This window comes from Olea europaea, chromosome 4 (genome assembly GCF_002742605.1).
Source record: "Olea europaea var. sylvestris chromosome 4, O_europaea_v1, whole genome shotgun sequence".
NCBI classification, from domain to species: Eukaryota; Viridiplantae; Streptophyta; class Magnoliopsida; order Lamiales; family Oleaceae; genus Olea; species Olea europaea.
In genome coordinates, this window is record NC_036240.1 from 4750912 (window position 1) to 4762453 (window position 11542).

The window sequence follows — 11542 nt, forward strand, 5'->3', positions numbered from 1 at the left end:
TAGCGACAGGTGGGCGAATTTATTTATTTTTAATATTTTGACATTGACACTCGAGCGAGAGGTCGGTGACAAGCTAGCGATAACAAGTGATGCTTCTGTTCGAAAAGTTGTTAGGTTTGGTATGCAAACACTTGACCACATCCCATTATCTTCTATAAATAAGACCATTTGAACATCCATAATACATCCTATATCACTTTTGTAACGAACATTACATCAAAATCTCTTGCGGAACTTCTTCATAGTCATTCAAAGCCTTCCTTTTAGAAGGGGAAAACTCTGTTCAATGTTCGTTGTTGCTTGTGGTTTGAAGTGCTTTTGCCACAAGTTGAAAATGTTGTATCTTGAGAGACAAGTGCCATTATCCATTAGCATCGTTGCAAGACAATTTTGTCTTAAGGAGAGAGTGACTTTCACTTGCCTTGGATTTTTTCTCTTCTTGTAATTTCTTTTAGGGTTCATATACCATAAATATATCCATATATTGTTGTGTTTAATCACGCACATGCAGATTAAACTTTGATATTTCATCCATTATATAATAACCCTTCCATCTCCATACTTTTTGAACAACAGGATTAGCCGGTGACAGGGAAGATGGTACGAGGGAGGCCAATGCAATGAGGAAGAAGGACGATTTTTGGGCCAGGTTAGGGTTTGTATGTAATGGGTTATGCTTTTGGATTTGGTGTTTGGGTTGCATAATATGGATTGTTGGCTTTTATATTAATAGTTTAGTGTTTCAGGCCTGATTGGGCTTCATTTATTAAGTGGTAGCTGTTGGGGGTTGTTTTGGGCCATGAGAATTGTTATTGGGCTATTGGGTACCGGGCAGTAGGTCGGCTTTATTTTGTTGAGCTAATATGGTTGCAAAACAGTGAAATTAATGGATCTGAATGTGGGTTTGGTGGATGAGGTTTTGGAGTTTTGGGTTAGGGCTTGTTTAAGTTTAATAATGAGATTGAAGGTGTGGCAAACAAAAATTGCTCAGTTATATAGGGAATTTTGGGCTTGTTATTTTGGACGCTCTATTAAAATAAAAATTGTTTTTGGTTAAGGAAAAGAGAGACATGGGAGTGCAAACCATTGAGTCTTAGTTGCTTGGATGATGAGCTAGAGTTTTGGATTCTTAAAGGAGGATCATCTTTGGATTTTTTTATACACACTGTTCTGTGAAAATTTTTTCAAATGCAGCATTTTGGTCAGCGATATATTGCTAAAATATTGGCCGGTGCATTAGCCATTAGAATTTTTGTTAGAACACGAATTATGTGTTCGATTAAGTTCCTCCAAATGATAGACTCATTGTGTGTGGTCAACACACTTTGTGAATTTCTTTTGAAAATATTTCTTGGAGTATGAGCTCTCTAGAGCGGTTTTAGAGTATCCTTTAGAGTAGTTTTGGAGTAATTCTTAGCTATTTTTGCACTATTTGTTTGTGGTCTCTCATCGTCACTATTTTTCGTAGATGGTTGTTGTAATCTAAATCTTTTCTTCGTGAGCACGAGCACTGTCACCATCATCATCTCATGATTACAAATCGATGCTTTTGCCCACATCAATTTGAAAGGAGATGTCAGCTGAATATAAGAAAAGCTCATATATAAGGAAATGTACCATATTTAATAATAAATAAATATAATTGATAGCTACCATATTTAGTTATAATTTTGGTTTTACATAATGAGAGAACTTCTCGAAATGCAGGCATCGAATCTTATTAAAAATCATTGAATATATTTGACATATATGATGCTAGATATCAAGCAAAGATGTGAAACAATTTTTCGTACAAAATCTTAACAACCTCAAGTGCAAATTCTAAAATTTTAAATCAACTTAAAACAGTTAAATGTGAAGAAATTACATAACACTCAGAAAAACAAATTACAGAAGATAAACACGACAGTATTTATATACAATTAACTGTTTGATGCATAACTCAGACCTCCAGATAGTTTCCCTGTTTCAGTTTCTTTGACATTCTGCACTCTTATTAATTTTGCATCTCAGGATCATCATCATCATCATCATCATCAGAATCGATCCCGACCCATTTAATGAATGCAAATAGAAATTCCCTGAAGCTTATTTTTCCATTTCTGTCCAAGTCCATTTCTTCTGCACATTCAACAGTACCATAAGCCAAGGTCAGTAGGGCTCATTATAAACAAAACTCCGCAATAAACTTCCTAAAATTGTAGCAGGCAAAGACGGTAACTAAAGGTCTATCTTAAAAGAAGCATGTAGAGTTAATAACTAAATCGATCCCTTGTGATGTAGGAAGGAGATTTCTCCCGAGGAGAAGCCTCGTTTAATGCCTTGACAACGTCTTTCTTTTTCAGCTTTCCTTCACCATTTTTGTCAAGAAACAAGAATACTTCAATTATTGTATTAAAGGTGGCATCAATTTGTGGCAATTCCATCTTCAATGTCTGTAAAAATTTGGTTGTAATAAATAAGCCTGCAGATTACAAGTCAAAATATATTTCCCAAGACAAAAAGAGTAAATAACTTGAAAATAAGAATATCGTTGCGTATACTGTGCTAAACGAGGATGAACAATCCTTGAGGAGATAAATGAGACAAAGAAGAACAATGAACTCATTGAATTGTATCCCTTCGTTTTCATTCATGTCGCAGTAATAGAAAAGATCATCGATATCTTCCTCTCTGACATGAAACTGTAACTTCTGCAAGCATTTCTTCAGTTCTTCGTGGTCAACAGTTCCATTTGAATCTTCGTCTGTGTAAGGAAAATGAAAGAATGACAGAGAACTAATTGTAAGCTTATCATAATGCTTCAAAAAAAAAATAATAATAATAAAAATAAATAAAAAATAAAAATTCTTTCCCTGTAGCCCCAGCTCACCAAACTTTTCGAATACACCTCTGATCACTTTCAGTCCATCTCTGATCTGAGGAAATTTCAGGATTATGCTATCAATTGATCTGAATCTGTTATTCCCTAAAGAATTTCTCTTTATCTCCATCATTTTCCTTTCAAGCTCAGTATCTAATCTCTTATAAATGTTTGGCAAACTATGGCAGCAGAATAAGACTCCTACTTTATTGGAAAACGACTTCAGAATAGGGCATAGCTCAGATGTACCTTAACAGTAAAATGAATTTGTGTTAGTATTAGCTTATAGAGAATTCATATTCAACATGTTCGACCAGCTACATTGCTGTTAACATTAGAGAACTTTATTACTTAATGTTGATCACAGCTGATGTTCGTAGTAATAAGATGATAATGTTGTTGTCATGAAAATAATGTTTTAAGAATTGTGAAACCTTAGCATGTCCAGGTGAATTCATGCCACATCTAACATGAGTTCATGGGGGAAAAAAGTCACTGAGAGCAGAACAAAAGAAATGGACATATTAACATTATCAAAATGATGATATAATCACGAATCAGTACAATTCAATTTGTCTATACCATTTTGAATAAACGGCAAGCAATGAAGAGTATTTTAAAATGCAGCCTTCATTTATATTTGATGAGAGAAACTTATCAGCAAAATACTTATGACAGGATCCAACATTATCCCTTGTTTGATACAGATTCTTTTAAACTCATTTTTCCCCAAATTCTTTCTAACCACACATTCTCTCAATAAAATAATTTTGCACATGAACCTTAACTTGTCCCTACTTTTTAACCAGACGTTCTCAAAAAAAGAAATCAGGCCTAAATACAAATTCAATTCATATTTTTTTACTAGGAAAAATCAGCTTGTCATCCAGTTTAAAATCCAACTTAGGATTAGTAACGAGCAAAAGTCAACCCTGAATGCCGCTTACTCGCTCCGATGCAAGTATACATAAGTCGAAATATAGGAGGTAGACAAGTAAATAATGAAAGGATTGGGATAAAAGGAACACATCATGCTAATGAAAAATTGTGAAAGTTTCTCCTTTAACCTCTTGTTGAACTTGATTTCAGAACTGCATAATTTCCTATAACATTAGACAGATCAAGCACGCATTCATCAATCGAATAGAGTTCTTGTCATACCATTGGCATATTAAAAACTGATAGATTCAAAACTTTGAATGTCGTCAACCTAACATCTCAACTACCATTATATTCAAAAGAAATTTCTAATAAGTTCTAACTAGAACATTGAAAATTCCAAAACAAAAGATTAGTACATCTTCAATCCAATGGTTCAACTCAATAAAAGAAATATGAAAGATTAGAAAAATGATTTCAGAATCCAATAAAGAATAGCCAGGAAACTAATGGAATTGTGAGCTAAAGATTCCTAATTTAATTTTTGATTCACATTTTACAATCTGCAAGATTTAATTGGATTCTGAAATCAGGCGATCCTTCACCGACAATTTAATCTTTTAGCTGAGTTGGTTAACAGGTCAACGGGTTGACACCACCCATTTATAAAAATTGCCTACATCAAATATTTGATTAAAAAATGAATATAGTGCGCACGTGAGGGACACGTTTACGTCTACATGATTAATGTCTCCATTGTATAAAAATGAAATGAAATTTCACAGGAGAATTGTACACAGGAAGCTATTACCATTCGATTTCTTCTAATACCCAAGAATACAAGAAAAAACCCATCAAATATTGAATATCTGTTTTTCAGAAAGAGAAGAGGGGGGGGGGGGGGGGGGGGGAGGGAGAGAGAGAGAGAGAAGAGAGGACTTACCTTGTGAATCTTTCATGGCTTGGTGTGTGAGAGACCTGAAAAAAGTTGGCTTTTTGGTTCAATATATACAAGAGAGACGAGGAAAAGATAAGAAAAAAGAGGGAATTGGGTACTGGAAAAGTAAAGTAGAATTGCTGAAAATGCTATAATGGTTTTGAATCCAAGTCTCTCTTTCTCTTCCAAGTGGAAATGCCATAATGGCTTTGACTACAAGCATACTTTCACACATACAGTTCACACTGAAAATCAGGGCAAAATACTCATTGCTAACCTTTCCCAAACTTTAAATTGATTTTAAGCTTCTATTTGAACTTTCAAATTTGATTTCCACCCATCAAAGATTCAGACTTAACCTCCGTTTGGCCCCTATTAAATTTTATTCCATTACATTCCATTTTCTCTCTCCTATTTTCAACTACACAATTTTTTATAAAATAATATTACACATAAATCAAAAAAAAAATTCCTTCTTTCTCAACCATTCATTTTTAAAAAAAAAATATTATTTCACCCATTTTCATTTTCAAAAAAATGAGGATCAAACGGAGGCTTAAAATCCCACTGACCCCTACATCGATGTGGCAAACGAGAGAAGACCGTTAAAAAATTGATTATTTTTATCGAAAAATAATTATTCAACAAGAATATCTTTTTCAAGGCACCTTATTTACGAACTTGTGGAAGTCAATTGTATGTAATACAAGGTCGTTGTTTGAAAGTGATTATTCACTCCACGCTCATTATAAATCATGCATTCTAAAACAATTTAAAGTTCAGAGATATATAGAAACATTGGTGGAAGTTCAGGGATAGATAGAGTATTTTACTAAAACCTAAAGATTCGGCCAAGTAATCTGGCCAATAGGCGTGTTTGAACAAATTGCCTTCTTTTCTCATTTTTCACCCAACTTCAAACTCGACTTGAATAAAATGCCCTTTTATCTCCAATCCTTGAAAAATTAATTTAGCCCAGTTTGATTGTCATATTTGTCAGAAATAAAGTTTTGAATAGTAAATTTTTTAAGAATATGTGGTAAAAAATGTAGGAATTTTTTTATTGATAAAACCTAAAGATTCGGCCAAGTAATCTGGCCAATAGGCGTGTTTGAACAATTGCCTTCTTTTCTCATTTTTCACCCAACTCCAAACTCGACTTGAATAAAATGCCCTTTTATCTCCAATCCTTGAAAAATTAATTTAGCCCAGTCTGATTGTCATATTTGTCAGAAATAAAGTTTTGAATAGTAAATTTTTTAAGAATATGTGGTAAAAAATGTAGGAATTTTTTTATTTTATTTTACGTGTATAATATTTTATTGTGTGAATGTATAATTGAAAATTATTATGAAAAAAATGAATTTTGAAATAAATTCCATCAAAGATAACAAGACTAATCGGTCTTTCCTGAGGTCCAAAAGGCAAGATCTTGAAAAGGCTAGCATAATACTCGATAGCTATTAAGTTGCTTTTAAGCTCAGTCAAATATGCTTACTCATCTGTGTTCGTCTCCACATATTTGACTGCTGAATCAACCTTATGTCAGTCAATTTTGTAGAAAATCACTTGTGTTTTCATCTATGAGATGAACACGCGTTCTGGGAATTGCTTATTGATGTCTGTAATCCATCGTTAACATCAGAATTTACAAATTGATGAATACATGGGATTGATTGAATCTGTTTGAAGAATGCACAAACCACTGATCTGAAAGAGAAACAGTAAAGAAAATGGAACTAAATCCATTCTTGGAACGAAATTATCCTGCGGGACTCATCCAATATTTGACATCGTCCACTCCACCGACCTTGTACTGTTGTCGAAAAGGACCATGTTCTCGTTACTAAACATATGTTGTTGTCTTTTCTTCAGTGCAGTGCCGTTTGAACCAGAAATAGCAGGAGAGACTGGACTTCCCTTCGACATCAAACAACTGTCATTCGAGCAGTCTACTAGTCTAGCAGGCACATTGGAAGAATTTTTTCTCTCCATAAATGTGGAAACCTCGGGTACAGGAGGATCTGCTACCATCATGCCATGATAGTCATTAGAAATTTTGATTGCCAGTTGCAAGAGTTCTTCCCCAGCAGCTTCTAACCCAGCAGAGGCCACAGTATGATTTTCAAGAGCTTTACAAGCTTTCTCAAGGATCGACTGAAGATACTTGGTTTGCGCTTCAATTCGGAGCTGGAGACGATTCTGAACCTGGTTTGCTCCGAAGTTGAAACAAGAAACTCTTTGTTGTCACAATTTGGTAATGATCTTAGAAAATAAGTGGAACAAAAAAATTTAAGAATGCTGATGCCATAAGCTTTGAGCAATTTAAGAATGAGGATTCCAATTGCCCTAAATTTCAATCTAGTTTTCATCATCTTGGGGAAGGTAATCGCCATGAATAGTTCATTTTGATCTGATTAAGAATAGGTTTTATTGGCTTTCCCTTAAGTAGGATGCTGCTAAAAAAATTTCTTAGTTTCAGTTAAACAAATAAAACATTGGGTTTTACATCATTTACCTATTCCACATGAATCATAGGGCAGACTTCAGATTAGATTTCGAGATAGATTTACCAAAAGAGAGAGAATCCTAACCTCGAGCTGCTCGTGCAGTTTTCTTTGAACTTCCATCTGAACTCGCAAAGCCTCAGTAACCTGGTACCCACTGGTAACAATATGAAAAACCAAATAAATTAATATGGTCAAAACATGTGTGTTGGTTAAGAAATCGCGTACAAAGAGATGTACTCGTTTATATCTTGGGCCATCATTCTTGATGAAGCTGACATAGATGAACCCGTATCCTGATTTTCAGCAACGCAAGATGCTGCATATAAATTAAAATCAAAACGAATAAATGAGAACAGAAAATGGTTACGATGCTTCATCAACACAGTCGATAAAAGCCTACAAACCATAGATTCAATGAACCTACTTTCTGGATAAGCATATTTAATTCTTATATTTACTAATTAAACAAGGAAAAATGATGAACCTTATGCATATGCAGGGAATGTGAAAAAAGTTTAGTACACAGAGAGTTTTATTGAAGAGTGAATACCTTCTTTCGAGTAGTCAGTTACCTCCTTGTTTGCTTGTTTGCCCAAACGGTACTTCTGAAATATTAAATACAGAGTACTTACACTTTGTAAGCCATATTTTCGAGGATCAGACAGAAAAGAAGTGCTCATTGTTTCTATCTTTACAGGGAATTTGATTGGATTAATAAGGAGGGACGGATGACAGGTAGCATACCTGAAGATGCGACTTCAGGTGATACAAAGTCAAGCCTTTTACTCCCATTGTTCTCATAATTGTCTTTGGTGTTGCTTCTGCAATGCAAATCAGTAAAGAACATTAAATTAGCTCATTAATCCAAAAAAATAAGTGAAAAATAGCTATTGGAACCTCCAAAGATTGCTCATGGACAATAAATGATCTTTTTCCTAGGTTGAACTCTTCCAGACTAGCCTGGAGGGAATACCAGGGAAGCATTGGCTAATGAAAGTTGGACAGTACTCCACATATTTCAACATTACTTGGATAAATAAAATATTACGCGCTATTTCTGAAAATTGGGAAAATGTCAGGACTTCGATGAAAATGAATCTGGCTTAGACGTGAGGCACATGTTGACGAAATTTACTTCAATAATTTACTTCCCCACAAAGAGCTTAAAGTTTTAGATGAGATAGTTCGACACCTGTAAGTTGTTATAAGCACAAAAAGAACTTACCTGCATAGTTTTTGAGCATATAAGCTCTTACTGAGTATTAGCAATGACCATGCGCAACTACTTAATCTGGCAGTAAAGAACAGAGTTTGGCAGACGTTGCAAGATCCATAAGATCTAGGGACATGGGCAAATCTATAGTCTGCTGCCCCGCACCCAATTTGAAATCCAAGATTTTGTAATAGATTTTTCAAAATTTTACGCAAAATTTATGCAGTTCGTCTCTGGCAGTTTTTGGTTTCGGCAATAATAAAATTAAGTCCTTGTGTTGTGCACCATTTTTTTCAAAACTCATTTTCAATAAAATAAGTTTACACGTAAATCGAAAAAAATTTCTTACTTTTTAACTACTTATTTTTCAAAAACTCACTGTTCAAAAATACATTCTCTCTTTAAAACGGGGTTCAAACAAGGGCCAAGTTACTAAGTTATTGTGTTAATCTTGGTCAAAACTGGTGGATTTTGCAATTCGTGATGACTAATCAGGTCGAAATTACTTCCGACAGCGAGGCCTTTACCCAAAAAGTTGGTTAACAGAAATATTAAAAAACAGATTTAAAAATACATGTAACTTAATTGCACGGAAAAGTCAATTCCAATTAAAACAACTTTATAGCACAAGGTACAACATCAAACAAACGTGTTCTGTTTACTTCATCTCCCCGTCAAAACCCACAAATTCTTTGAAATTGATACTCCTTTTTGAAACTGAATTCCAAAAAGAAATTCAAGAATAGGAGTTTTATTGAAAAAAGATTCAATTTTTAAGTAAAAATATATATTCAAACAGTTCACATCTTCTTGTAAATTTCATACTGAGTCAGTATTTCCAGTCCCAAGAAATCATATACTGCTTCAAAACATCATTTCAAATTGAAGCTCCATAGCCCAAAAAAAGTCAACCAACACATTCAGCATGAAAGAGATGAATAGGAAGCATGGGCATATACTCATCGACTAGAACTCATCCTTTCATCCTTAAAACCGACAAGTAAGAAGATGGTTTCCAGAGTAATTATAAACCCTTCCGACCGATGTGGGACCAATTAGATTCTTACATACATTATGCCCTCCATTTGGAAACAATTTTTTACTCCAAAAAATTAATTTTTTGATCATTATTTCACTATTCGAATCGTTATTTTTTATTTTTACACTCACGGGTGGAATCCATAATCACAACCGAACAGATCCTACATGTGTATAATTGATCCCCACGATAAAAAAATTTCACGGCATGAGAAAACGTAATTGAGGTAAGAAGTTTTTATCCAACCAGCTGGAGCAGGAGATCTGGACTGCATATATATTTGGGGGGGGGGGGGGGGGGGGGGGAGAGAGAGCAAAAGGGAATAGGGACTAACTATCAGGGCCACCAAGCTGAGCGACAGCATCTTCAAATCTTTCATGGAGCTCGGCAGTCCAGCGGAGTCGGGGCTTGGGATCCGTGGTAAGAACAAGGCAGGCGTCACCGGCCAAGTTGGTGCCATCTAAGGGAACTTGGTATTCTCCTCCACTCCCATCTAATGGAAAAGAGTGCATTGACATTGAAGAATACATTTTTCGACAAACTGATCACCGCAAAGAATGAATTTTTCTTTGTAGGGTGTGAATGAAGATGAACTGAGCCTAAAGGGCCAGGAAAGTGGGGGTAGAGGATCAGTTTACGTGGTTAAGAATGGTGTTTTGGAGCAAATGATATGAGAGATAAAGGACGGGCTGAGTGTGCTGTTTGTGTAAGAACAGAAGAGGACAGCGATGTCTTTTGTGCGTCTGTCTTTGTCTCTCTTTCTGTATTTATAGCTATTAGAGACTCTTTTCGGTAAATTACACTGTCGGTTAGAACTTTTTTATGAGTTGGTTAAATGGCTCTATGACACTAACATAATGTTTGATCGATTAAAAGGCGTCAAATTGAAATGATGATGATGATGATGATGATGATGATGATGATGATGATGATGATGATCAAAGTTGTAACTTTAAACTTCGTTTAAAATTTTAAATTGAAAAAGAAGTTGTGTTGATGAAACGGATCCCTTTGCATCAAGTCATCACGGGCATCACTAAAGTATTATTTGAAGGATCATGTCATTTGTACACCGACGTTGACACCGCACAACAAGGGGGGCCCACAATTTTTTTATTCGTCATGAGTCCCCCTTGATGTGAGGGGTTGGTACACCGAGGTGTCAAGTATCAAAATCCTTATTTGAAATAATTTTTGTTTTTTGAATGTAAAGATTTAAAGGGGAAGTTATGAAAAAGTCTTGAAAAAAAAATAAAAATAATAATTGATTGGTTTTTGAATGGACGACTAAAATTATAAGGAAAAAAAGTGTTCAAATTATCACATTCAAATAAGAGGTCATAATAAAGAAGGTAGATTTAGGTTCAATTATTTTAAGAGACTGTGATTTTATCTTAAACTACAAAATAAAGAAGATAGATTTTTGGAAAAAAAAAAGGGAAGAGAGTCATTGGAAAACTTAAGTAATTATTTATTGATAAAATGCTCCATTCAAAATTAATTCATAAAATATAATTACAACAATTGAGTTAATTTAGTCACTGTTGGAATCACGGAAGATTATCTAAATTGATTCGTTTCTATTTTGTTGGTTGATATTGATATTCTTCGATGTTGGGAAATGAAGTAGGCAGGAGGAGAAAGGTATCACATTAGTATTACCATTTTTTATGCCATTCCTAAATTCAGTTTAAACTTTGAAAGTTGGGGCTTGTATTGTCTTGTCATGTGTATTTAATTTTAATTTAATTTTTTTTTATACCCAAGTGTCTGCCTTACAGCGACTAATTCTGGGACCTACGATTCAACCTCTCTTTACACAGATCAGGTAAATCGCGTGTTGTGCCCCAAACTTCCAAGAGCCCTCCCAACTGAACTGCCAAAGTGTCGAGCAAGTCAAACCTATATATGCGCCTTGTCTTCCAGGAAATATCATGCCTTCTAGGAGAAAGCCTGCTTTCCAAGAGCCCCATGAATCGAACCCGCGACCTCTGAACTGTCCGCTTTGAAGAACTTCGTTCTTTGTCAGTTGGGATGTGCCCCGAGGGGCAATTTTTATATTGTTAAAATTTGACAAAGTGAAATGTCCCACAAATAATCA

At 34.8% G+C, this 11542-nt stretch overlaps 2 protein-coding genes across 3 annotated transcripts; both read right to left on the reverse strand.

Annotated features, from left to right (window-relative positions):
• Window positions 1-1811: 1811 nt before the first annotated feature.
• Window positions 1812-4961, reverse strand: LOC111393354 (probable calcium-binding protein CML22). Of its 2 annotated transcripts, XM_023018856.1 has the most exons (5): window positions 4686-4957; window positions 2873-3112; window positions 2544-2746; window positions 2261-2435; window positions 1812-2121 (listed from the first exon to the last, which is right to left on the reverse strand). In XM_023018856.1, exons 1-5 carry the CDS (start codon window positions 4699-4701, stop codon window positions 1997-1999), a joined length of 759 nt encoding a protein of 252 aa, XP_022874624.1. In that variant the 5' UTR covers window positions 4702-4957; the 3' UTR covers window positions 1812-1996. The 2 variants fall into 2 exon arrangements, with proteins under 2 accessions (XP_022874624.1, XP_022874625.1); XM_023018857.1 differs by lacking the exon at window positions 2261-2435 and having other exon boundaries at window positions 2516-2746; window positions 4686-4961.
• Window positions 4962-6263: 1302 nt separating this feature from the next.
• LOC111393356 (protein PHR1-LIKE 3-like) lies at window positions 6264-10167 on the reverse strand. Its single transcript, XM_023018858.1, has 6 exons — window positions 9776-10167; window positions 7934-8010; window positions 7740-7794; window positions 7427-7505; window positions 7274-7343; window positions 6264-6887 (listed from the first exon to the last, which is right to left on the reverse strand). Exons 1-6 carry the CDS (start codon window positions 9969-9971, stop codon window positions 6456-6458), a joined length of 909 nt encoding a protein of 302 aa, XP_022874626.1. The 5' UTR covers window positions 9972-10167; the 3' UTR covers window positions 6264-6455.
• Between the last annotated feature and the right edge of the window lie 1375 nt (window positions 10168-11542).

What these genes read in the sequence shown, in the direction of transcription:
- LOC111393356 (XM_023018858.1), bottom strand. Translation starts at nt 9,971, where the DNA reads ATGTATTCTTCAATGTCAATGCACTCTTTTCCATTAGATGGGAGTGGA. An exon ending in AACTGACTACTCGAAAGAAG is followed by an intron (nt 7,506 to 7,739) that starts GTATTCACTCTT and finishes ATTTATATGCAG; the next exon opens with CATCTTGCGTTGCTGAAAAT. An exon ending in AACTGCACGAGCAGCTCGAG is followed by an intron (nt 6,888 to 7,273) that starts GTTAGGATTCTC and finishes GGAGCAAACCAG; the next exon opens with GTTCAGAATCGTCTCCAGCT.
- LOC111393354 (XM_023018856.1), bottom strand. An exon ending in AGGTGTATTCGAAAAGTTTG is followed by an intron (nt 2,747 to 2,872) that starts GTGAGCTGGGGC and finishes TTCCTTACACAG; the next exon opens with ACGAAGATTCAAATGGAACT. An exon ending in CATCACAAGGGATCGATTTA is followed by an intron (nt 2,122 to 2,260) that starts GTTATTAACTCT and finishes TTGAATGTGCAG; the next exon opens with AAGAAATGGACTTGGACAGA.